The sequence below is a fragment of the Atractosteus spatula genome, chromosome 21, assembly GCF_055471065.1.
Source record: "Atractosteus spatula isolate fAtrSpa1 chromosome 21, fAtrSpa1.hap1, whole genome shotgun sequence".
NCBI classification, from domain to species: domain Eukaryota; kingdom Metazoa; phylum Chordata; class Actinopteri; order Semionotiformes; family Lepisosteidae; genus Atractosteus; species Atractosteus spatula.
The window spans coordinates 14,671,888-14,699,752 of NC_142726.1; the positions used below are offsets into that span (position 1 = coordinate 14,671,888).

The 27,865-nt window shown below is 42.1% G+C and overlaps 1 protein-coding gene across 1 annotated transcript; it reads right to left on the reverse strand.

Annotated features, from left to right (window-relative positions):
- Positions 1 to 40: 40 nt before the first annotated feature.
- Positions 41 to 27,865, reverse strand: slc6a2 (solute carrier family 6 member 2). The gene is made up of 15 exons (XM_088939133.1): positions 27,800 to 27,865; positions 26,477 to 26,931; positions 24,503 to 24,634; positions 22,355 to 22,592; positions 14,602 to 14,740; positions 13,897 to 14,031; positions 13,535 to 13,638; positions 11,267 to 11,391; positions 11,030 to 11,142; positions 10,015 to 10,143; positions 8,626 to 8,725; positions 7,648 to 7,748; positions 5,492 to 5,659; positions 4,743 to 4,814; positions 41 to 3,715 (listed from the first exon to the last, which is right to left on the reverse strand). Exons 2-15 carry the CDS (start codon positions 26,772 to 26,774, stop codon positions 3,692 to 3,694), a joined length of 1,878 nt encoding a protein of 625 aa, XP_088795259.1. The 5' UTR covers positions 26,775 to 26,931; positions 27,800 to 27,865; the 3' UTR covers positions 41 to 3,691.

The following is a 27,865-nucleotide window of genomic DNA, read 5'->3' on the forward strand; positions in this document are numbered from 1 at the left end:
TTAGATCAATAAATCAGTGCCTGCAAACATTTCTAGTATGTGCAGAAGAAACCCTTTATTGTAACTGTGTGCATATTTTAGTTTTTTATAGATACATTTCACTCACTTTCAACAGGACTTTGAAATTTACACAACATTCTGTAAACAGAGCTCAGTTAACCAGGGCAAGTCCAAGTCTTCAAAGTATTCAGTTGGCACAGTTTACAGTGAAGTACACAGTTCTTATATTTTCTTATTTACAGAAAACACCATGATATACCAGTAGACGAATACATTGAAAATAGACTTTACATTCACGTCTCATTATAAACAATTTGATAAATACAAGAGTAGATATACCAAAAGAATATATACTGTATATATTTATATAACACACACATACAATATTTTAATATATAAGTGTGGCTTGCTTCCTACTAGGTTCAGATATTATTTTTTAACAGAAGAGTACATTTTTTTGCTTTTTTAAAAACTCAATAAATTATGTAAAAAAATATTAAAAACATTAAAAAAACGTAGCATGTTGGTTAAGTGGGGGAAATGGAAATTTGGCTAATCTTACTTTTTGGTTTCAGAATTCTAGTTTGCTTAAAACCTTAAAAAGAAAAGTTCTTGTTTTCTGCTAAACTCGGCTTGATGTTTTCACACTATTCACAACTCAAAAGACCTCCTGAAGTATTGAAAAGCAACAACCTGTGTGCATCAGAGACATTGACACACACTCTACACATACTCATTAACACTCTCTGGAAGAAAAGCACGTTGCATTGCAAGATGTACCGCAGCATTGCAGAGTGAGGAAATGGGAATCATAAAAGCTAAAACAAAGTAGGAATAAATGATTAGGAAACTAAATCCCATTTTGTCAGATAAATCCATTTTGTTATACATATTTTAAAGGCTAATCACTATAGATAGAGGATATAAAAGGTCAACTACATCAATCTGCACTGTAGAAGCCAACAACATTTTTAAGGGTTCTCCTTTCCTCTCATCTTCCTCTAAGGACCCATCTCTGATGTTTAGTAATGATGACTAACCTCAACAAGCTTTTAAAGACGATCGTACACAAGTCCCTTAAGGGTTTAGAAAATCAGTTTTTGGATTCGGAGGCACAGTGAGTAGCACAGGTACAAAGACAGTCTTAAACACAAATGCCGAAGCCCAAGAAGGGAAGTTATCCTCTTCATACAGTGAGGAGAGAACGTCCCATTAAAATGCCCTTTTAATAACATCAAATCCTGTCCTAGCGGCTTCTGCTATCGTCATAAAGCATTAATCACGAGCAAGGTTTTTACTTCTAGGTTTACTTTTTATTCTCAACAGATTTTTCAAATTAGCAGCAAGATGTATTTTGTTCCGAGCAACGCGTCTGTTCCGGGTCAACACATGTAAGGACCCCTTTAGAACTGTCGGACGGTGCTCACTGCCACCTGCTGAGAAGGGCACTCCTGTATAAACTATGCGCTTTCCTTGGACATGGTCAGTAAAGAGGAGAGACAACATTTTACAATCGGTGTGTGGAGCTGTCCCACAGACACTCAGCCAAGCAGGACTCCTAGCAGGAGGGAGTAACCCTGATCCTGCAGAAGCCACGGTGTCTGCAGGAATCCTGGGGTTCTTTAAAGCAAAGTTGGAATAATGCCCAGGACTAGAACCGCTCACCACTTATTTTTATACTGTAGGTGAACCATAAACCACCAGTTTCTACACCCCACTAACATGGGTCACGTGGGACAGTTTCTTTGACAAGGGTAGCATGTGTTTTGCTCAGTTAAGTATTGTAGTTAAGATATCATTTGAAATGAAAATGCCAACGTCTTGTAGCTCTCAAAGACAACGACTGACAATTCTTGACTTGAGTGAACCAATTTATACAGTACATTGATCAAAACTCGCACACAGTCCTGGCTTCTACAAATCGAGCACTTAAGGGTAACCTCTACCCAGGATGGTGGGTGTCTGGATCTCAAGGATGAAGGGTTCTGAATTCCACTTGTAACTGAATTTCAACCAGGTCAATTGCATTACCTTCTAATTTGGGAAGTCATTAACAAAAGGCAGACTGTCACTCACAGGAGCTGTGTATATGTGTAATTGTTCTTGCCAATCCTTCCGCACGGCGCATTTTGATTTTGGCTTTCTAAATTGCAATACGGCCCCTCTGAAGTATTACTAAAACTGTTGGGCAAACAAAGGCAAACTAAAGATCAGCACCGGCAGCCTGATTTCCTCTCCATTCATGAGGTTTCCAGCTGCAGTGGCAAGGGCAGTCAGTGTAGGAGTGCAAGGCAGTGGGTTCCAATCTTGCACGAGATGTGACTTCTGATTTGCTTCAGTAAAAACAATGCCCTGCTTGATTCATTAAAAATGACTAAATCAGATTTTAATTTTTTTAACCTGGCAGGTTCTCCTAAAGAAATGCATCTGCTGCTCTAGGTTTGTGGAGCAGCGACTGAGTAAGGGAAAGCCAAGATGCTCTCATCCCTGGGGCTCAGCTGGGTCCACTGCCTCACTGCGAGGCAGGGAAGCCAGAGCAGTGGTCAGCGGCAGTCTTCCAAAGCTGCCCGCACTCAAATGACCTGGGACCTTCGCGCTTCAGAGAATGGTTTGCTTAACTCATAAAGATGGTGATTAGGAGGCGTTGGATTAAAAAAGACTCAGCCCTCCCCTTGCCCATGACCAAAATCTGGGTCTGCCTGCTAGATTTCCCAAAAGTTCCCCTGATCTGAAGAGAATGGCAGCAGCTAAAGACAGCAGTGTCCTGTACTGTACCCACTGAGATAATGCTGCAGCTGTCCTCATTCTTCATGCGGGTGACTTTGATAAATGTGACCTGGGCATGAGGTGAAAACAGACCATGCAAAGTGGCACCTGAAAAAGCAGAATTCTTTTTAAAACTGAAAGATAGCTCTAGTCATTCCAGAAATCCCAGTGATGCCGATTGCTGTTTCCATTGTGGGAGAAATCAGAGAGCCTGACTGCCCAGAAAGGAAGCCACTGACATCACCCTGACAAAACACCACCTGGGACCGTCATACAACAGTTCTCACTGCTGAGGTCTTGTCAGTTATTAGCTCCTGAAATGATGTCTCACGGACAGCGAGATGGAGATTTAGAGTTATATTCTGGGCAGCTCCTGATCAGAATTTATCATTTGGTTTCAAAGCGGACATCAGCATATTAAGAAAGTGGAAAAACAAATCAAACCTTACAAGCCTGTGGGGTCCTCCCACTGGTTTGATATGCATCAGTCTCACTCCCTAAGACTGGTTTTGTTGTGTACTTCTTGCTTAGAATTTTTTCCCCCCCAAGTAGATGTGCAAAGAACAAATATACCGTTAAAAATGCTGAAAAATAAATAAGTTAAAAAAAAAGACTGGATCCTCAGAGATCCTCAGAGAGTCTCTGTCTCCTGCCACTTGAGGTCAAAAAGGATTTTTTGCCACTTGAAGGTAAAAAAATGAAAATAAGTTAAAAATAAATGTACTTAAAAGGTAGAGTAAGAAAGCCGTTGTGGCCATAAAAGAACAGTCCCGATACCATGTCTCGCTGAAGACAAAAGAGGATAATGTTGGTTCAGTGCTGAAGGGTCTGTCCTAGGAGGTCCCTTGTCAGAGGAACCACAGGTGCACTGGGCTGGAGGTGGACAGCCTTCTCCGAACACCTGCAAACTCCAGGCGTGCTCGCCTCATATAGCCAGCCAGTGCTTCAGCTGAGGAAACACCAATTCAACAGTGGAAAGGGAATAGAAAAGGCAAAGAGGAAGAAAAACACATTACATCCTTGCTATGTCCTTGGCGTTTTCAGTAATTGCCATATTAATTCATTATATGTTTTAGCTTGTTGCCATGGTGCCATGCGACATCTCCCGAAAATCAATAATCGACTAACTTGGCAAAAGGATGAGGTGATGCCGAATCACTTTGTTACATAGTTACTGTAAACTAATGACACACGCGGCATCTTTTCCGTACACAAAAATCCTTAACATTAGTGCCAATTCTGGACTTTAATCACACTTTGCTTACTGTAGATCACATCAGCAAATGATCGCTTTACTCTCAGAAGACACGCACTAATTATACTAATCCCATCGGTTCTCTCCGAGAGGCAATTAAAAGAAATAAACAGAACCACAGCCACAGTCCTCCAATTTAGTAGGTACTCAAACCGGTTTGATAAAAGCCATAAAATGTTTCCAAAAGTTTAAGATAAAGGATAATTCTGAAACTCATTGAGCACGCAGGCTGTCCCTCAAGTATGGAAATGGCACTCATTTTTGTAAATAAGTGTTTAGTTTTATTAAGATCTGTAATGCCTTTTAAAAGGTTTTAAGGTTTTTAGCATTATTCTGATGTTTGTATCTCAAGTTACTCTGGTATTACTTGGTAATACAGTATTGCTGGTAAAGCAGCGTTAGTGCAGTACATTGCTCAAGTGCATAACAGAAGTGTTCTCACCCAGGATTTAAAAATGAAACCTTCCAGTTACAAGTCCAGAGTGGCTTAGGGTGATACATTATGGCAAAAACAAAGTATGATTAACTTTAACATAGAAGATACAGTTCTATGGCAAAGCACTATAGCCACCACATGAATCCATGCACATCAGGTGCAAGAGGAAAAAGAAGCTTTTTCTGAAGCTGTGCTAATTTCTCATAGCTGGATTTAAAAATTTCAGAAGGCTTTTCCCAGAATATGCTTGTCAACATCAACAGATAACTGTGTGTCTGGACTCACCTTGAACTGCCTGATATTCCCCTCAGCCACAAGGTGGTGCTCATGCTCAGGGGTGATGCAGTAAGCTATCCTCTGAAATTACACACATTGCCATAGTAAAACACCATGCCAGTAAAGACTGCGCTTCAAGAAAGAGACATCACAAAGCAATGTCTATTTTGAGATATGGCCAAGTGGAAGAAAGTGAGTTGTCACGGCTATACACTGAACAGGCAATATGCCATATTTTATGGTTGCCGATATCTCCCCCCTGAGTGTTAATTTTAATATTGTGACTAACTGACAACAACCTGGAGATGAGGTCCTGCACGTTGATTTTCAAAACGTTTTCTTCCTTTTTGTGAGCAAACCTTTATTGATTTTAAAATCTTTCACACTCAATACAACGTATCTTTTCTCCACACAGTGCTGCTCCTCACAGGCCTGGGGTACAGGCCTGTCCTTTATGAGTTCTACCAAAACCAGATTCAAGTTTATGGCAAGTCTGAGCACTACTAGAACAATTCTTGTCGTTATATAAAAAAAACCCCAACAAAAGCCATTTGGTTTAGATGAAAAATGTGGTTTCAAATGGCTTGTATTGCATTGACACCGTCAAGTCTTAGACAATCCATCTTGCGCAGTTGGCCACCCCAGTTCCAGTACTGTAAATCCAGTTGGCATATTGTGCCTTACAATATTCGCCAATATTGTGCGAACTATTCAATCACTGCAGGATGTTTGAGTGAAACAGCAGGCCCGGCACTGACCTCTCGGCATGTCCCCCGCACACTCAGGAACTTGTAGATGGCATAGGCTGGCACAAAGAGCATGGACGACAATGCAATCCCCCACCCAATCAGGTTCGCCCATGAGGGGAAGACGTAGTCATCGTATTTCAGCTCAGTGGAGTTCACGATACTGGCAATCACCACAAACTGAAAAGACAAGGCAGAGTGAAAGCTGCATCAGACCCCTAGGGTGAGCACGAGAGCCCTGTTGGAGTTCCTGTGTGACAATAACGCATCATGAATTAACCACACCTGAACAGAGACTCAGAACTATTTATCTCATCAAGTTTCTGGGCCCTTGAAACAATTTAATGGTGGAGAACAGAAACAAAATGCGGCGTGAAGTATACATTTCTGAGCACAAGTCTGGTACAAGCAGGTATGAAAATGTCTGAGGCAAAAGGCAATACAGCCTTTTTGACTGTATTGCAACTGGTGTTGCAAGCACTGCTGAAAAATGATCCTGGAGGGTCTATAAATGAACCCGCGTGGCCTTCGGTTCGAGCACATTTCAGCATTTACTGCGCGTTGATTTTCAAAACGTTTTCTTCCTTTTTGTGAGCAAACCTTTATTGATTTTAAAATCTTTCACACTCAATACAAACTATCTTTTCTCCACACAGTGCTGCTCCTCACAGGCCTGGGGTACAGGCCTGTCCTTTATGAGTTCTACCAAAACCAGATTCAAGTTCATGGCAAGTCTGAGCACTACTAGAACCATTCTCGTCGCTATCTAATAAGACGATCCTGGAGGGTCTATAAATGAACCCGCATGGCCTTCGGTTCGAGCACATTTCAGCAGCAATTATGTAACTAGCATCCTTCCCCAGTACTCTTCCAACTGAATGTCAAAGGCTGCAGAGGCCACCTCTGTGCTCTGGAAAGGTGTAACCACGAAAATGCCAACGGATTTAAATCCCATAAGACACATGTTAGCTTGCCTTATTATTTAGACCTGACGTGCACCAGCTGTGCAGACGACGAACTGCCAAATTTCCTATATTTCATCAAGCTGATGCAAAGTGCTTAGATCCCCTTGAAAAGGTTAGGCTAGCAAACTCCTGTTGAAAGATGGCTTCTGATTAAAGCACACTCTCCTCGCTTTCCCATTGTTTTCAGATTCTTTCTAATGGGAAGCAGACTTTCTGCTTGACTAACTCAGTGGCAAAGAAACAATAGAATCCCCCCCAAAAAAGGGAGTTTTGAAGATAACATGGGAATGCAGTAACGGCTCTTGACAGAGAATGTGTTTTTAATTATCCCCACAATTAGGTAAAGGACAATAAGCAACTGTAACTCATAGCCAGAAGACATTTAAGTCACTGAAAAACATTTAAGACTAAACACACAGCTATAAATGCTGAGCTATGAGAACTATTGGGTTTAAAGAGTTTCAACATGCTTGTTCCTAGTGCCTATATTGCACATATTTCACAAAATAAAGCTATATTATATATTATATTGCAATGTTTTTACTCTACATGCTTTTTTTGGAGGCAATTTAATCTCATCTACTTGAGAAAAAATACTTTTATAGATTTCAGCTATAATATTTGTTCATTTATGCTTCTATCTGTATGTTATTGAAGTAAAATTTAAAAGGAGCAGCAAATCAGTTCTTTTGCAACAAGAGAGGCCAGCACAGTGGTACAGTGGTTAGCACTGCTGCCTCACATTGCTGGGGCCCTGGGTTCAATTCCTGGAGTGCTATCTGCTTGGAGTTTGTACTATATGTTCTCCCAAGTGCTCTAGTTTCTTCACAAAGTCCAAAAACATACTGGTACGTTAACTGAAAATTGGCCCTAGGTGTGTGTCTGCATCTATGTTTGTGTGCCTGCCCTGCAATGGACTGGTGTCCCATCCAGGGTGTACCCTGCCCATTGCTTGCCGAGATACTGTAGGTTCCAGCTCCCTCAAGACCCTGAACTGGATAAAGGGGTTAGAAAATGGATGCATGGATGAAACAAAAGACACCACGTTGTGCAGCTCCTTTGATTAGTGGCAGAATTGCAAACTTTTTTGGTGAGAGAGCCTCCACAGGGGGAGTGTCAGGAAGGGCTTGCACTAAACGAGGGAGTGATTCCCGAGATGGAAGGAAAGAGCAGACAGCATTAGAGCAGCATCCCACAGCGTACCAGCAGGAAGGCTGGGCTGACGAATTTCCAGCACAGCCTCCAGTAGAGTCCTGGCTTGAAGCCCATCATGCGCTCGATGTCCTCACTGAATCTGTCCACGCCTGAGGGGCAAACAAACAGCTGTCTGAGCATGCAGTCAGAGGATGCCTGGCCACATAAAGCGTCAGGCGTCAGGAACGTTACAAGTTACAGCTTCTACAAGAACATCACTCTTGAGTATTTTACTTCCAGCATAACACTGCTTGCTTATTAATGTAAAAAAATAAAAGGCACATATTTTGGGACTTGTTGATCTACCTCTCATTCAAGAAACAACAACTTCGATTTCTGCTAAGATTTGAAATAGTCTCTCTCCCTACACCTCTGGGAATACGCCTTACAAACTCTATCACAGGCAAGATTAATCTGTAGCCTGGAAAGCAACGAGGAACAAAGAGATATTTGTCCTACACTGTGCACATGTCACTCAGGGCTAAAGGGAAAGAACTCAGTGTTGTTTTAGTGCTTCTGCAGAAATGTCAAGTGTACCTCAGGGGCTGGGGTCATAGATGCCAGGGGCCACCCAGGCTCTCTGGGGCCACTATAGGGGCAGACAAGCATACATCATGCCCCCTGGCACCACAAACAGAGCCAGAGGCAGGACTCTTTTCTCAAGCACTGAGCCACTCGTCTCATGTCCTTAGATAAACTGCTCATAAATTAAAGAAAAGAGCTGGCTATAGCACAAACGAACAGAGGCGCAGCACAGTAAGAGCAAACTATGTGATGAGGCTCACACCTGACAAGGCAGTGACTAACAAGCTCTTACGAATTCATTAGTTATTACCCAGATGGAAAATTGGACTTGAATCCATCGTCATTTACCCCAGAAAGCACAAAAGGGAGCACTTCAGAAGCAGTAAAAAAGTTACAGAAAGGGGTAAGCTTGTCTTTTTTCCCCCCGCTGTAGGACACTAAATATTGAAAAATAGCACTTACCATAAAACCACGATACCCCTATGGCCTCTATCAAAACTCCAAATAAAATTGAAGTTCCTGCAGCATAGGTGTCCAGAAGTGTTAGAACATAAATCCCACCCTGCAATCAAACATTGGCAACTGTTCAAGCACCATAAAAATGAATAATTGTATATAGCGTCATACCTGACAATAAAACAAAGCAAAAAAACTTTTAGAACTCCCTTCAACACATTAGGCAGAATTCCACACACAGGTTTCAGATGCAAAACTCGGGTGCAACAACAATTAAATAAGCAGAAATCCGATGTCCGATTTGCCAGACCCCTTTTCTACTGTAAATGTCTATACCTAACGCAACCAGTGTGATAAGCTTCATGTGTCAAGCTGTTTTTTCTTTCTAGTTTATGATACCTGGAGATGCACGCAGTCATTGCACAGTCAACCAAACAGTATGAAAACGTATGCTTGATGGTAGTCTTAATGTTCACACCTTTATATACGCTATATGCCTAATGTATAAACCCTGGCTGGCAGTCTATAATGTGTTGAGTTATTTGTAATAAGTAGTGGATTACATTCACAAGTGTAAAAATTACTTTTTTAAAATGAATAATATGCCAGAGTGGGGATCAGTTACACGAATGCATACTTATTAATATGAAGTAGTTCAGGTGGGGAGCTGCGTCATCATGTGCAGGCTGCAAAGGAATAAGTAATCTTTTTTTCAGCATGGAATAAACCTAAGAAAGAAAACACAACATTGCTCACACATGAAGAAGGCCCCACGGCTGAAACGTTGTGTTTTCTTTCTTCTTTTTTCAGCATGGAATAAACCTATTACTTGTTCCTCATTAATATGAATACTTATTTTGACACTTGAAGGCGGCTCCACACCTGGAACACTCTTTTCCTTTCAGTGTGGAATAAACCTTGACTTGTTCCTTTGCAGCCTACGCATGCTGACGCAGCTCCTAACTTGAACTTCGTCACTAATGCATTACTCCTTTAAAGCAATTTTCTTCAACTACATATTAATTTTAAAAAGTAATCCCTTAGACAAGTAGCCTATAACAAATGAAATGCGTACTTTCTAAAAGAAACTTTCTCCAACACAGCCTTGCATGAGTAATTGGGCAGTTATGTACCCCTGAAGCAGATACTGCAATGGAGACGTTTATATAAACAGAGTATTTTATTGAACCCTCTGGTTCTTTCATGATGCCAAGTGCGTTTTAGGAGTCTCACTGTAAAGGTGAAACCCCTCATGTGACAAGGAGTCATCGCTTGAAAACTCCAAACAATCTCTTAACCGAGACAAAGCCGGCCTGTTAGAGCTATCAGATCTCAGGACAGGCCAAGTGAACAGCACAGAGAAGCCTCAGAGAGTGAGCAGCTCTGGAAACCTACTTTCGTAATGCAGAGCAGGGCTACTAAGAAGGTCCCAAACGCCGTCACAAAAGTAAACAGCTTCCTGTTCCTCTTGAAGATTTTGAAGTCATCGGTGAGCCCTGTGATGACTGCTTCCATGCCTCCCATCTGAAGAGGAAAGGAGGGGGCAGGGGTGAGAATGGGCAGAGGGAGGTGGAAGGTGTTGCAGCGATGGGGACCCCAATTTTGGTCCTGGACAACCCAGGCTCTCAGTTATACAACTGAACCCTTAAATGACTCCATATCAAGATTCAACTGAACTGCTTGTTTTTTAGCCCTTAAAGGCAGAGGATGCCTGTCAATATTGTATAGCACTATATACCTGTGAAATTAAAGCCCCAAATTGTGATTCATAAACAATTAGAAAATATGATCTATAAACAATCTTAATAAAACTCTATTTGTAAATATTATTAAATGCCATTTCATTATGTGCAAAAATAGGTTATTTCATATTGTGGTAATTACGGCAAGCTGGAATGAAAAGCAGCAGTTGGGGTGCCACCAGGAACACAACTGGGATCCCCGATCTAGGCTTATGAGGGGAAACACTCACAGCTCATTTCATGCAATTTATAGGGCAGATTTCTCAATGCTGCGACGAAGGTGTACTGTGAGTAATATTATCCCTGTAGGATATTGTGCCAAAGATTCTTGCATCTTCTACATTTTACTGTCACTCTAAAAGTCTATTCCAGAAGGTTTTGTTTTCTTAGTTCAAAATGCTTAAAGAGATACAAAAATCCAAATCCATCTAGCACAGTTATAAAATAGCCAGATTCAATATACAATTTTCTTTCTTATATCAGACTGAAGTATTGTACTGAATTGTAGAATTCAGTCACACCAGCAACTAAAACAAAAACATCCTTTTTTTTAAACTCAGTTTCTCTAAAAACAGGGCATCACATTGAACTGAAATTAAAATGACAAAGAGGTGGTTGTGCTGTAAAAATCAAACCTATAGCTTAAAAAAAAATGAGACGCTGCTCACAGAGCTGTCGATGCCCAGAGTCAGCAGCATTATGAAGAAGACTATTGCCCAGAAGGTCGACCCTGGGAGAGTTGAAATGGCTTCTGGGTAGATGATGAAGACCAGACCTGCTCCTACATTCAAGGGCAAAGAGAAAGAAACAGGTGTGAACTTTCAACAGGCAATCTGGGCTGTGGCTCACACGCAACAACTTATTAGCTTCCAGGAGGATGGGCAAGAACGCTAAGGGGCAAGTACCTTCAGTGGCGACCTCCTCGATGTTCACGTTGTGTTTTTTGGCCATGTAACCCAGCACAGAGAAGATGGCGAAGCCTGAGAAGAAGCTGGTCACACAGTTGACTGTGCTGGTGAGGAGGGCATCCCTGTACAATGACAGAGCAGATTGAGGGAAAACTGCGTCTGTCTCCTCTCCCCCCTCCCACATATCGCACCCCCCCATCACACTGCACCCTCCCACCTCAGAGGGCAGCAGAGGACGGGAAAATCAGAAACGACAGCAGTTTAGCTGAGGGTTAAAATGCAGGTGCTTTCATTTGTAGAGAAGAGTGTCTTTGCTCCAGCTGCTCCCCCAGGGCAATTACGGCTAATCTAGACCTATCACAGGACGCCTAATAATTCTAACGAGCAAAACACAATACATTTAAAAATGTAAAAGATGTTCAGGTCCCAGTAATCTTCCTTTCTTTCCTTAATCCTTCAGTTCCTATGAAATTGTCTTCTTCTGATAAGTCTTGTTTCACACTGATCGTAATAAAGGTAAAACGTATTTTTACATATATTGTTTCACGGGTACAAATGACATGGTAATGTCTGAAATCTCTTCAGCCACGTTGACGGATGCATTTTTTTCCCTTGGTCATTTGAAAGCTGTCAACAGGAGCCCCCCCCCCCCCCAGGCTTCAGAGGAGTTTAAGGAAGGGATCTCTCTCCGTCAGGAACGCCACAGCGGTCTGCTCACATTCGATTACTGCTCGGCATCTTCAGCATCCGCTTAATGTCACTCGGCCGGAAGGAAAGAAAAGGGAAAATCCAGAGAGACAATAAAACTGACTGACCTCATCTGCCCCCCTTGCAGAAGCTGGAATATGTCTTGGCGCCTCTCATCAGCACAGGGGTGTAACGAGGTGAAGCGCTTCGATTTAGAGCTAGACTAGCAGGACGAGCTTTCGAAACGCGTTCGGATAAACTGGGCAAAATGCACAAAGTTGCTTCGCGGGACTTAAAAATCAAACCTAAAGTTGCGTTTCTTTACGCCTTCTGCGACTGTTTTAGGACGAAAACAAGATGGCAGAGTGCCCAGGAGGAGATGGGCTGAAGGATAAATTAAGGCTGTGTTTCCGAGGAACGTCAAGACATCACTTCACATTAGCGTCGTGAAGGACTCCCTATCGGCACCAAAATTCGTAATTAGGTAATTGCATTGGGGGGGAAGATAAAGAAGACAAACAAACAAGTAAATAATGGTCTGATAAAGCAAGAGGCCTCTGTGCCCTGAGGCTGGCCTTTAATCAACAGGTCCGAAGTTTCATTAAAAATATCCACAGGAGGCTCTTCAGGAGCAGCACAGTCAGCCAGCTTTTGGCCAGTTTTACTTACTGACAGCGTATGGTAAGCCTTACAGATTTACCAGAGCCATGGCATACGATATCATGCAACCTGTTAGTGCTGTTAAGGACCAATAAGTGACACAAACACCATCAAGATTTCATTGTAATACGGTTCCTGGAAAGGGGACAGAAGAGCACAAACACAAAATGCCCTCTGACATGTGCCAGGAGTACTGCCCTTGTTAATCACATTAGGTTATGGCAGGAGCTATACTACAGATTCACATCGCGGCCTGCATCACTTTTTTGGATATAGTGCTGCCCGTGGCAACGTGGCTTAATTGATAAAGAACTAACACTCGCACAAGGCTAAACAAATAAAATGTACATCTGTGTGCATGACAGACTCTTCTTCCAACTGACATAAACCACCATTATCACTAACACCTGCATTCTATCCCTGCGATGGCTTGATTCCCTAAAACCATCAATGACTTAATACGATGCAGTACTCAGGGTTTAAAAGACAATCCTTTCACATTACAAGTGGGGATGTATTTTTTTCTTGTTAAAAATCTATTTTTTTCCAGCAACACCAGCATAGCCCTGCTAAGTATAAAAAAAAACTAACACTCACAAACAGGGAACCTTTTTACTGTACTCTTTTTTCTTAACGGAGTTAGAAGCTATATTTCGAGAGGAAAGGACAAGCCCACCTTGTGCTACGAAGGCAACTTCCTGTCCCTGTCCTGACTGCTTAAGCAGTCACCCAAGTTGCTCATCCCAGGGAATACTGTAATCCCCTACGCAACCACACAAAAGCATTTTATTGGTAGGCGATTATTGGAATTCCCGAAAAGACTGAATATTTACTCCTGTGTGCAGATTTATGAATTCGAATAAGTATGAAGATGTGAATCAGCGGTTTACCTGGGTAAATATCTGAATGCAATCTTACCTGTAGCAGTTATTGTTAAACTTATTATAGCTGGCGAACGCAATTAAAACCCCAAATCCTGCTCCAAGGGAGTAGAAGATCTGAGTGGCTGCATCAATCCACACCTAAACAGGCAGTCCTCAGTTAGTAAGCCTGTCAACAAACTTGAATTCACATTGAATATTCCATTTCACAACGTTTAACTCTCAACATCAGCAGTAACGTTTGAGTACAGCCGTTTCATAAACCAAGAACATGCAAGCCGATTATGAGAACACCTGGATAATCCTATTTCAGTGCTAAAAAAACACAGAAAATCAGAACCATTCAATCTGAAACATAAGCAGATTCCTGTGAGCACTCCGTTCAATGACAGCACGTACCGTGGCATTATTGAGCTGTTTGAAGTCAATGTGGAGGTAGGCCTTGATGCCATCCATAGCCCCAGGGAGCGTGATACCTCTGATGAGGAGCACAAGCAGTACCACATAAGGCATCGTGGCTGTGATATAGACCACCTGCAAACAGAAACACAGTTCATTAGTAACGGGGAGAAAGCACACCAAAGCACCACTGGAAAACACATTTCCTCCCTACATCAACTGTCCTCTCTTCAATGGGATACCTTTCCCTTGCCTAACTGTGATCTCAGGAATTGCTTGGAATGTTCTATTATGATGGGTTTGGAATACTGTGTCCCAAAGCCACTTACTCAGTGCTGCACACCAGTGAGGAACGCTCTCCTCAAGCCTGACGTACTCTTTTGCAGGACCGTGCTTTAATGGGTCGGTGTGAAATTGGGTTAGAACCCTATCCTGTTCCTACCCTGTGCCTCCTATTGACACAGGTGAACTATTAGCCTGCAACAAAGACCATAAAAGTTAGGTCTTGGAAAGTAACCTGAGGGTAATGGTGGTGTGGGAGGGGGTAGGATGCCAGTTTCAACCTCCAGGAAAGGAGGTAGAAATTAGCTGGGGTGGAGTAGGACGCCAGCTGTCTCCCTTCAAGCAGAAATAAAACAGATACAGCTGCTGTTAAAGAGCACGGGGCGCCGTCTCCATAGGTGTAGACTCAGATCAATTCCTTACCTTGCCGGAGGTCTTCACGCCCTTCCAGAGGCTGAAATAGAGGATGATGACAACCACCACCAGGCACAGAGTGAGCTGCCAGCGCGGCAGGCCCAGGTCATGGATCCCGTGGCTCTCGTGCACGTGCAGCACGCCACGCCTGGGGACAGACACAGCGGGGACACCGTTCGTACGCGAACAGCCACCCTACAGAACGCAAGCTGAAAACCTCAAGACCACAGATGGGCTCAATCGGTGGGCGTGACTGTATTGTGCTTAAGGGCAATAACATGTTACATGTTCTAACGATGATAACTACAGAAAAAATATCAACAACATGTACTATGCAACACTGCCCTATACAGTATTTTCTATTGAGTGTTTTTGATCATCTGTGTCTGTGAATGCAAGATGGCTCAATTAAACTTCACATTTCTTGGCATATATTTTGCTGCCATAAGAAAGATGCACAGTGACACTTCTTTAACACGTCAGAAGGCCTGCCGGTTCACAGTGCAGTATGAAATAATCAAAATCAAGTGGTAAAGTCTAGTGTTAGCGCAGTTGCTTCCCACATGCTTCCTACTGGCAGCTGCTATTGGTCCTTTAGCATTTCTTTTCAAACCTTTCTGTCGCACAATCCCATGATATGTGGTATGTGGCATGATACTTAAGTCACATTCTCTGCCCTTAGTCTACCAAGACACTTGTAAAGAAAGACAAGTGCCTTTACCAAGACACTTCCTTTGTGCTTGTATTCAGGTATACCATGGTCCAAGGGAAACTGAAGATCCTGGTTCATTTTTGTCCTGCGGTGGTACCTATATTTAAACTGTTTATCAACTTTCCTCCACTAAAAGATGTCATAATTCACATTTTAGCTTGTTTCTGGCACTTATAACACAGTTTACCACACAGAGAATGTTAGAATCTAAATATATTTCCTTTCACCGCAACTTCGGCATAGGTCTTTGTGCTTGGCTGTGTTCCAGTGTAATAATAATATTATGAAGAAGTAAAATTGGGACATTTTAACGAGTTGGAAAGAATGTTGCTCTTAAAATCGCCAGTTTTTTCTTTACCACCTGCTCAAAGTGCACGGTGTCAAACACTGGAAAAACTAGGAGATGTCTTGGAGGAACAAGACTCAGATGAAGACCATCACTTTCTCAGCCTTCTCCAAGAGGAACAGTGTGGAGCAATTGATATAATATATAGTCGCTGGCATAAATACTTAAAATAAGAAGAATGGTAAATGCTCAAAAATAATAACACGACAGATAAATCAATGTAGTTACTGGAATAAAGAATCATTAACAATGCAGTTAAAAGGTTGTTTTTCCGGTAATACAATGCTACTGGGAAGAGTTTCTGGATGAGTGTGTAAGACGAGACCATGCCAGGATCCTAAAATTGGGGATGCATAAAGTCCTTTACTTTTTTATGACAATGGATCTAATTCCAACTCACTGTGAATATGCCCGGGATAAAACAGAGTCTAAGGAATTTCTAGACTGGAAAAACGCCAACGATAATATAGATTAATTAACACAAATCCCTCACAGAAATTCAAATTCTAATAACTACACTTCAAGATTTTAAAGGACAGCTGCTAGAGAGAACATCTATATCACATAATTGAAATTTAGGGCTTACAACTCCCGAATGGCTCACTAGCGCGACATGGACTTTCTGGTCAGTATTGACCTTGCAGCTAGTGACTTCTTTTCCTCCAGTCTGGTGCAGTTTTCCTGGACAGTGCAGCAAGTTCTAGGTGCATTCCTTTTCCTCTCGTACATCTGGATTCTTTCGCGGATATCTGATTAAAAACTTCCTCACTACTTAATCTTTCAAATTCATCTCAAACAAGGCCTTTTAATATTGCCAGTATTTTAGGTCAGAAAAAGTTCAAAGTGCTTTATGGAGATATATAAACTAACTGAAGAGTTAAAAGGTAAACTTCCAAGGTTTTTCTTAGAGGTGGAATATGGGTCTAGACTTCCCAAAATTCCGAGTTCCTAGAAATACAAACCTTCCCAACAAAACATTTACCTTTTGATTAATCTAAACAGTAGAAGGAGTCTCCACTGAACTGGTCTTTGTGTATGGACACGTTTTCTGCTTCAATTCACACGATGGTGGTTAAAAGCCAGAAAAATCTCAGTTATTCTTACAGAACACAAGGCTCCAAATGATCACCAGAGTGTTTCCTTCAAACTCAATCAAAGTCATGTTAAAAAACATTAATTGTACACACAACAGCCAACGCCCTGAAATGCTGTTCTGCTTTAAAGATTTACAACACTATTTTTATATTTCGGGGTTAGAATAAATTGGCATTGATGAGTATTTTAATCCCACAATGAACATGGAGACTGTACAGTGCTTTCACAAAATTCAGGCTTTGGTGCTTGATTGGGAATTAAAAAAAAATAGCAATACTGTCAATTCATTTTTTGTTACAGAGACTTTATAACCGGTCTGAGAAATTGGGACTGCAGTTTCTGTTTAAAATGAGTGATTACTACTTTTGTAAACCAAAGGCTACAGTAGTTTTTGGCACATCAGAATAATTATTTTCACTAGCAGCCCTGCAAACCTATACTACTGGCAAACAAATGCTTTGTAAATTCTCACAATACAGATTAATTGACGTAAATCTAATTTAAAACACCAGCTGACTGTTTTCTTCTTTGGTCCTTTCCCACACTTCCTGTGGAGTGCGTCAAGAGTCCCACTCAGTAGGTCTGTCAGTGCCAGACACACAGCTGTCTCCAATATGCAAGTTAATTGGACTAAGAATAATAATTCCATCACTTCTTGTGTTTTTATTAAATGTATGCATTTGTTTCCTAACACTTCTGAATTCTATACCATACTGTCATGGTCTTTTCGATCGTCCAAGGGCGAGACGTGACCCACAGTATTTCACAGTTGCTACAGGACAGTTTCTAGACTTCCTAGCAGAGACTCCCACAAGCACATTAAACAGACGAGTCAAAAGAACTACCGAACTGTAAAAGAGTAAATTAAATGCAGAATGGCTTTGCTCATTCCCTCATATTTTGAAAATGGATTTTAATGGCCAAGAGAGGATATTTCCGTTACAAATGGACTTGTAGACTTGTAGAAATATTCACTTTCATTGTGCAATTTACACACATCCCAGCAACACAGAAACATATTCCTTTGTGTCTAGGTCCTGCAAAACACATTGATACTGTAAACTGCATAAAATGTGATTCTGTATACATCATATTTTCCAAGTCACACTTCCAGGAACACTTGTTGCTGACATAGCCTTATGACTGCTGCAACCACCAGAACAGAAACAGCATAAAATTGAAAGGTTTGAACACTTTTCTGTGCACAAGACCCTAGAAAGTACCGCAGAAGCAGTGTTCTACAGGTGTCTTAATGACTGCCCTGGCCTTTCATGCTTATATTGTTTGATGTTATAATGGCATTGAGCTGTAGGCAGCAATCAACGCAGATCAGCCACATCAGCAGATCAGAGCGTTTTTTAAATGTTGGCATTCCTGAAGTCCTCTCTGATGGATGTCCACTTTTGCCAAATCCCAAAGCAGCCCAGTCTGCACTTTATTTGCAACTTAAGAAGATGAATTTTAATTAAACGTCGTTCCCCCATTCTCACAGTACCAGTGGTTTTGCAAATGAAAGAAAACGAATGGAATAAGTAAAGAATCTACTAAATATTTGTTAAAAGAAATGATGCCATTAATCATTAACTGCAATTTCCCTCACGGGATCAATAAAGTATCTATCTAATCCAGAACTTCATTGTAAAACTATTGGTGGCTTTCACCCTTGGCAGAACAATTCTGTTGGTAATTCATTTAAACTCATTCTACATATCCAGTGAATTGGAAGTCCTCCAATTCCTTAAAAATTGAAGCCGAACAATACATTACTGGAGTCTGTTAACACTTGCTTTGACAACATTAATTTAGCCTTTGCACTTACTGCTTTCTTAGTCCGCAACTAGAATGTTTCAGAGAAATCTAAGCACCAAGGCTTGCAATTTGTTCTTATTAAGATCCTCTGAGCAGTCAAGCATGCAAATCATAGCTTGCTGAAGTAAAGCAGTTAGGGTACAGCAATAGTTGATCTGATCAAAGCCTGTTATTTCTTACCGTCATTCCAGTCAATAGGGTGATCTGATCAAACCCTGTTATTTCTTACCATTATTCTGGTCAATAGATTGAAACTGCAGTAGGAGTGGCACCTGTTTGTTGCTTCTGCAGCCAGCCCAGCACAACAATGGCCCTTAAAAAAAGCCCAGTAATAGCACTTCTGGGCTTCATTAATATGCAATTGTTTTGTTTACTACAATGTGATTACAGGGCCACTCCGTTGTTTTAAAAGAACTGAAGGTCAGTAAAAAGGATAATGAGCTCTTTCCAGACAAGTCTGTCAAAGGAAATGAAGGCTTCCCACATCCTTTCACAGTGTGAAGATAGCCAAGGAAACTGCAGCTTAAAGTCCCATTGTGTGCGGACCAGCATACAGTTCATGGTGGAATCTACTGCTCAGCTAGGACATTTTTGATTTATTTATTTTTTGCAGAAATTAAAACTGGGCAATCTAGGGAAAAATACTCTCCAGATTCACATTCCTCTCCAGGCAGATTCAGCACTAGTTACCGAATGTAATGTGTAAATTAGCTGTAGCTTCAGAACGAGTGCAATAAAATATTTCCTAGAGAACTGATTCACGGGTGGTAAAATTGCAGATATTGTTTTAAAAATTATTTTTGGCCCTAAATGCATAGCTTTTATTTGCTCTATATTCAACAGTTATTTCAAACCTGTATTTGTTAGGTTTTGGCTGTTTAACAATGGAGGATGAAATTTATATGATTTAATGTCAGCAAATATGAGAAACAACTCATATGCTTAAGCAAAGTTTAGGTGTAAAACATCCTTGGGCACTTTTTATTCAAAATTAAACATTTACACGTCTGGCAGGTAAGCTGAAAAGCCCTTTGCACTGCAGGAAAAACCTCGTGTTTCTCCTGAGTCTCGTCTAGCGATCCGAAGTGTCCGTTTACTTAGGAGGGCTGGCCGTCTCCCAGCACATGCTGCTGTTCCATCAAAATAGCCCAGAGTTTACACAGTCATAAATCCCCATCTAACCCAAGAAAAGCCCAGATCCCTACAAAAACATGTTTGGCTCAAATATTTAAGCCCTCCAACAGTAATCTCTCAGAAATCCTGACTGTAGAAAACAGGACAGGTGTCATTTTAGAGAACTATGCCCCGGTTTGAGGGTGGGTGTGTCCCCATTCACATTCTTATCCAGGACCTCTGGTAAGACAAAGTGCCATTAATGTGGAAGCGTATGTGCTCTCACACGAGCATGCAGCACAGCTGCCCTGATCCTGTCACACATGGCCTCCTGCCCTGAGGGGGGGCGGAATTTATTGGTACAAATTGTGCCACTGCCTAGCAGTACGTGGCCTGTTTCTAAACCTGGCATATTTCAAATAGGATTAACAATGCTCTAATTAAGAGGTCCGTTCAAGCCGTGCTTTGTGCATCGGAGTTGTGGTGCTCATTATGAATGAAAAGATTTACACTGGACAGATCCATTGAGAAAAACTTACAAGGACCTCCTGGAGATGACCACAGGAGCTCATGCTTTTCTGGGACAGACTACTACCGGTAAAACTGAGGAGCATGCAGTCCCACACATTTCCGGAATATTATCTCAGTTTCTGACTACGTCAATGAAAACTCTTCTTTGTGTCAGCAATGCATGCCTCTGCAGCACTACAAAAAGCTCCATTGTCCACCATACCTAGTTTCCAGAGGTTCCATTGCCAGTTCTGTGGAGTAATTCTGCTGGCTCTGGTTTGTATGGTCTGTAACTGAGGCCAACTGGGAACAAGGGGCTCACTACAATGGCATCTGCTATAGCATTGTAAACCAAATGAGATGAAACTCAGAGGAAATTCTCAAAATTGCAACAGCAGCAACAAATTAAAATCACCCCCAAAAAAAACATCACAGAAAGGCACAGAAAAGGAAAAGGCTTTTTTTTTTTAATCTCTCAAATAACTGCTTCTGACGTAAGTTTTACACATTTGTTTGTGCCAAATGATTTGCACATCAGCTGCACGATAAGAGCAGGCATTGTCCAAGTCATTTTACAAACTTCCTCTGGGGTGCATGACCAATCTTCAGACGGGCAGTGCAAGAATTAGATTTCTTTGAAGTGCAACCGGATAGGAAATTCTGAATTTATGAACTTCAAACGCAGCAACTAAGCTTTTTTGATATGCTAACAAAATCATAAACAGTTAGCAGAGATTATTTTAAGAATCTGAGGACATGGCATGAAAGTTTTAATGATGACCCACTTAGATATCCCTCTTTCTCCCTTTCTACAGCATTTTGTATCCATTGTCAATATAAAAAAGGGAGTACATTACACAGGAAGTCAGACAAAGTCTTCTTTAAGGTTAGCAGCAATTTGGACATTGAAGCTCTAGGCAAATGGACAAACCCATAACCATACCATACTGCTTTCCTAAATAATAACTGTACTTGAAGTCCCAGGAATCACAAGCTCTTCTGAGTATAAATACACAGGTCACACACAGGAGTGCACATGGCTGGAACTCAAAACTGCTGAGCAGTCATGAGCTCTGTACTTGTCAAAGTGGCTTTAGGGTTGGCCTTTCAAAGATATGGGTCATGCACTCCATAAAGCTCACACCTCCCAAATTGGTCTAGTCAAAAGTTGCTATTTCACACCTGCTACAAGTACATTCCTTTCCTTACTTTCAAAGCAAATAGACCAGAATCCGCCAGATTTTTTACAGCTTCAAGAATGTCTCAGTCCCGACTATAAAAAGAAGCCAGTGTTTCTGTAGGGCATTACCTCCCTTTAAATCCAATCAGGAACCCGGTCTCTGCAAGGAAGGGTCCAAAAGAATTCCCTTTCGGAAAAGCGAACTGCTGTTCTGGCAGCCTCTTGCAGCGCACACACAAGGGAAATGAGAAACTCCAGCACAGACTGTGCGTCTTGTCCTCATTGCATGTACACAGAGACCTTTGTGGTTGAAACAGCGTTGTGGCAATTTACGAGCTCATTGCATCATCGCAGTGTCTAGGCTTTCCCGAATATAGATTTGAATTCATAGGGTCCAATTAATAAAAAAAGTTCAATTATACACGTGTTCCACCCACAACCAAGACTAAGCACAGGTCCAAGTCTACACAGACAACTATTCCTGAATTTCTGTCTTGTGAAAGGTCAGCAAGCCCAGTGCTTGGAAGATGCATTTTCTCTCTAGTCTGAAAAAAGAACACTTACAAACTTTAATACCAGAGTTTCTAAACGTTTAACGGAATGAATGTGCATGATAATGTGGAATTTGTGTCATGTTTTAACAGGCTTATATGAATTTTGTTGCTTAGCTGTGGTTTTACCTATTAACATCAGACTACTACTGGTAAACCTAAGGAACATGCAGTCCAACGCAGTTCTGTACTGCACCTCTCATTCTTTACAACCTTTTAAGCTGTTTTTGCCAAGGTGTAAGGCCAGAATTGATCAGATATTGGAAGAGCCTATAAAACATTTGCAAAACACTTTGAGTTGAGACTTCATTACCAGGAGCTCCTCTGCAATGGCGCGTCCATTCTCTTGCATGTGCTGTTGGTTTATCATGGCTTGGCTGCTGCACATTCCTCTGTCTGAACAGCTGAAAGGTGAATAGACAACATAGCAGAAATAGGGCACTTACTCATAGTATTCTGCAGCTGGTGTGTTCTTATCTTTGGAATATTTGGTGCCATTGGTTAGAAACGAGACATTGAAAACCTTCGGATCGGTACAGTTCACGCTGTTCCAGGCATTCCCACACTTCAACCAAGGAAGCTCGTGAGTGAAGGAGGAGAGCAGATAGTACAGAGACCAGGCTATGATGACGTTGTAGTAGAATCCCACATACAAGGCTATAATAATCACAGTGTAGCCCACACCTGAAAAACAAGGAACAAATAACCTGTTGTGACCACACTGTTGATGCCTGCAAACTGTGGCCCAAGCCACAGGATATTTTCAATTAAGCACAGGGATTCAGTGTTTTTTAATAAAGAGACTAAGGGATAAGTTGTGCATTAAAAACAACTGAAGGACAGTACAGAGTGCAAGTCAATGGCACAGTAGATCTTTACTGGAGGAGCAGAGCTGCAGCATTCCAATCAGGGATGTGACACAATCATGGCCATCACCTGGCACTGCAGAGGAGGCTCCAACGCCAACAAGATACCAGGACCTGGATTAAATCAAAACCTTGGACCACCCACCAATCGGGAGCTCCGAACACAAAGAGACAGCGTTTCATTTGCAAACTAGTCCTTCAGCGATTTACACTTACAAACGTGGAGATTGGTGGGTGACAAAACTTGATGTTTCCTAAATCCATCACAAGATATGCACATGTTAATTAAAAGTTAGTAATGCATCAAAAGCAGCCCAAGCCAAACACCTTACATCTCTCAGCAGTAACACCTCATCTAAGTACTGTATAGTATATCACTCCTCTTCAAAGACCAGGGATGCTTTAGGACTGAAGACATGCCCTCACTCTTTGCAGATTCAAGGAATGTTGAGAGTTTGATACTTCTCTGATTAGCATGCCCACAGACATAAAACCCAGATCATATTCCATGAACCTCCACAACAGGGAGGCTTCTATTCCACGCACAGCTGGAATTACTGTAAACTGTGGACTGAAAGCCCTGCAGCCATTTACTAATTTCACCACAAATTATTACCAAATGCATCAGTCCTTTTGTTGATCTTGTTTATTCAGGGTTAATGTGGGTGGCAAATGCATAGATTTTGCTGAGAGATGGATCAAGTAGACAGTTCCCCCCCCCCTACTCCCTACCAGCAGAAGAAACAAGTGGTCTTTCAATCAGGCTGTTATGTTACTTAGTGACAGGAAGTTCACATTAATCAGGACCTGGGCTGCAGGTCCCTGTGAATTTGTCTCTGTGTGAGGTGAACCCTGGGAGAGGGCTGTGTCCGAGTCCCAGTGAATGGGGGGTGGGAATGTTTAGGGAGAGGAAAATAAAATATTGGTTGGCTTTTTATTTTCAGCCCAGTCAAATCACCTGGGGCCAGTTCTTCTTTCGTTGGCTTGATGTACAGTGGAGCCTTGTGGGAATGGGGACTATGGCGCATGCATCAGTCTCCACACTTTCTCTCAAGCGTAAGCTGCTGGCAGTCAGGCTACGCTGGAACCAGAGAATCCAAATCGAAGCCCGGCCATGAGTTAAATCATGATCAGGACAGTGGCACATCGCTGTCACAATACCAGGCTGCCTTTGTGAAAATGAGATTAAAAACAGAACTAGCAGATGGAAGGTTACTCCCTGCTCCAAACACGGAACTAGGAGCCGAGCGCCGTTTTAACATACCCACCCCCATTTCCAAATCTGCCTGCAGCTTGTGTGTGTCTGGACTTTGTTTCATTGCTATTTTGGTTTGGAATTGACACAGTCAATTATAGGGACAAAAGACAAACAAAATAGAACTTGATAAGACACTTTTTTTTCCTGCAAGGTGTATATTGGTCACATTCGGTGAACCATCAAATTTGGTGGTTTTGTATTTCTCCACTTGGAAAGGATAGGCAGCCCAGATTGAATAGCTGGTGTAGTAAATGCACAGTATTAGACATGTGCGGTGGTTTGTTTTCACTTAATATTATTTGTTGGCATCTCAATGGAGCCAAAGAATGTTAGTATACTGTTGTTAAACTGTAAAGGTATTACGATGGCTATGCTCACAGCTTGCAGTGGGCCTGAAGATTTCCATCCAGCTCATCCCTTTACTGGAGCTCTCTCAATCCGCCCTGTATGAGCAGTGCTCGGGAGCTTACCTTTAAAAATCGGGCAAATCTTCCAGACTGTAGCAGCCCCCTCTCTGTTGTACTGACCCAGGGCTAACTCCATGTAGAACAGGGGCATCCCAGCGATGACCAGAAACAGAACATAAGGAATCAGAAAGGCCCCTGAAAGAAACAAAGTGGCACATTTTGCATTGCTTGTTCTAAAACAAAAAAGCACAGGTTCGCCATGTCACTTTGCTCGATAGAGTGCATTTCAACTTTTGGACCCAAAGAGCCCATCTGACAAGAGTCAGCAAAGAAATGTAGATAAGTCAGCTTAAGCATCCATGTCACACGGCTATTCAAAAAATCATTTAACTTGATATACCAGTAGAGATCAACCTCACTTGCAAAGACAGCCTGGAGGCCCATTTATAGACAGTAGCTGGACTAATGACTGGAGCACCATCACACCACAGATTTGAACCCACAGTTCTGTGGTCCAAAGACTGCAGCCCCTACATATTAAAGAGCCTTCTATAAGTGCTGATCAAGTCTAACCGAGTACAGTGTGCATTTGGCCTGGATCCTGCATCACAATTAATAGGACAAAGAGCGGAGTCTGTCATTCAGCCACTTTCAGCACCCAAAGTGTAGAATCAAATGGATGTCACATGCACACACACAAACAAGCAAAAGAACAAAGGAAAAACACAACAACTGTACACCTATAAAAACAGATGTCAGCGTTAAAAGGAACAGAAACACCAGCTCCTTTTAATACTAGCAATGACACATTTCATGGATTTATAGAGATTTAAACCCAAATACAACAAGATGCCAGAAAGGGTATTTTCTCTTTTCCCCATGTGTTTGGCATTAGGCAAGAAGGAAAGGCAGGCTTTTGAGTCTTATGATTTTTTTTTTAAACAATGAGAGGTATGCATATACAGTACATCAGGGCTGTCCATTCCTTATCCTGCAAGCTTTCATTCCAGACCCAATCTTCACGAGCTAAAGCAGCTGGTTACTGGTTTAACTGGACCAGCCTGACAGCTTCAGGCAACTCTTTGCTTGCTGCTGCCTGAAACAGACCTTGAACACTTGTAGGACCAGGACTGGACACACAGCAGGTTAAATAAGCCTGGGCTGTCCACAGGCTGTAAGACAACTGCTCCCCAACCCACTGGGAAATTCACGAAAGCTCCACTGGAGGGGACAGGGTCTCTTCCGCACAAACTTCAATTTTCTCATCCGTCAGCGAATCTCAGGATTCCATCACAGGGTGCGTTTTAAAGAGTCTTTCACAATTAACTACAACTGATAGCAATGGCAAGCTTGTTTCAGGAGACCTCTCTGTCACTGTTACAGCGCAGTTAAACAGTTCAGATGAAGATCTATACGTTTTAACGCAGAAAGGCAAACAGTTTAATTTGACGCGAAATTAGCGTTTCAAGCACAGTTTAAACTAATCTGCAATGATCAAACCTGTTTCCCTTTGTTTACATTATTTTTGTAACAGCTTGTTTTGCATTAGCGCCAGCAGCGTTTCAATGTACTGTAACTTACATTACACTGAAAGACAATTTAAACATTTACATAATAAAGTAATACCCAGTTCCTAATGCGTTTGATATTACAGCACTAAAACAAAACCATGGCTGTTTATAGAACACTAATTTCTGTGCTAATTCCACTCAAAGAATATTTTTAGAAGTACTTAATTTAAGTGCTTTGAAACAAGGAATCCAAAGTCTGGGCTTTGGATATACTGTACAATCTAGGTTTTCTAAGTCTCCGAATGTTTTGCGCTGCTCATCGTTTCAAACGCAGAGAGAGCAGTGCTAAATTGATCCCATTAAGAGTTGCTTGAGCTCTTCTCCGTAATCTTAAACCGATAAAGATTTGAAAGAGATCTAGAAAACTTGCGGGAAACCTCTTTTATAAAGTGTAATTCATTAGGCCTGCAAGTTTCAGAGAAATTGTGAAGTGTTTCAGAGCAAGGCAACGCAACTATCCACCTACCTCCCCCGTTTTTGTAACACAGGTAAGGGAATCTCCACACATTTGCAAGGTCCACAGCAAAGCCAATGACCGAGAGCAGGAAGTCGATTTTCTTGCCCCAGGTTTCTCGGTCGACCTCCTCGGAGGAGCCGGTCGGGTATGGGATCCGCGAGGGGGGGACGATGGAGGAGCTGGTGTATTGGACGCCGTTCTGTTCCTTCACCAGGATCAGCTCCACTTCCTTCTTCTCCACGTTGTTGTACGGCTTGAAGGGGGCCACGGAGGACAGCTTGTGATCGGCCAGGACTTGCACGTTCATCTTCTCGGCGACCCGACGCCGACGCCGGCCCCGCTTCGTCCCCTCACAACGGCACGAAGTTGGCGGTGATGTGGAAGGACGAGGGTGGTGCGGGGAGAGAAACTCCGGGCAGGCAGGGCTTCTCGGGAGCTGAAGGGGCTTGCACCGTTGTCATCAGCTGCGGAAAGCACAGTGGAAACAAGTAGTATCGGACGAACAAGTGTTGCTCCCGAACAAGCACATATCAAGCAGGCTACTCGGTTTAGACACGAGCGCGTAACTAATGTACAGAGCCAGGGTACGAGTTTAAAGCTAAATTTCCTCAGCAGCTATCAATACAAGTAGCAATAATAATCGCCATTGATATCATTTTTTTCTCCACAATGATATTGCGTGACCGCTATGTAGTCCTGTAATCCACAAGTGTGTTCTCTACAATGTTAACACTACCACGAGTTAACATAAAGCATATACATCCTAGAATTAGTCAAACTGCAAAGCCCTTGCGCGTTCAATCACTTGCGAACGCCGTACGGAATACTCGATCATACCACACTTACAGCGAGGCACCCACAAACAGGTAATAAATCCTGAAACGAGCAACTCAGCCTCAAACTCGAAGTTCCTAATCTACGATTCTGAAATAATTTACTAGAACACGACCCATCAGCCAAAATTAAAAACAACTTTCTTTTAATAGTGGTTAAAGCCAGATATATAGGTTACTGCCTTGAACCTTTGCAGCCGCATAGCGCATTCACATTTTCGCGTCTGCCTGTCACGACCATATGGACAGCAGCCGCAGCGTGCTGTGGACTCCCGAAACTTGCCACGATGACGAGTTACACGGAGAAAAAGAAAAACTGAACACTGAAGCCAAATGATTAAAAAAAAGAGAGAACCTGGCCGACGCTAGCCGATTTTGTAATTAACGAAGTCAATCAATTATCTAGTTAGTTGTCTCAAGTGAAGAATTAGTTCATTGTAAAATGACGATCTGGAAAACCGCAACTGCTGATGACTGAAGATGAGAAAGCCATCCATACTTGACAAGGCGCGGACAACACTCCACAAGACGCAGCCCCAGTGTTGTCTGCCGAATGAGTGTGAGG

Coding starts and splice junctions, on each gene's coding strand:
- slc6a2 (XM_088939133.1), bottom strand. CDS start 26,774: ATGAACGTGCAAGTCCTGGCCGATCACAAGCTGTCCTCCGTGGCCCCC. Junction 14,741..22,354: donor CCAGCTGCAGAATACTATGA/GTAAGTGCCCTA, acceptor GTCTGTCCCCAG/GCGTGGCGTGCTGCACGTGC. Junction 14,032..14,601: donor GCGTGAAGACCTCCGGCAAG/GTAAGGAATTGA, acceptor TTCTGTTTGCAG/GTGGTCTATATCACAGCCAC.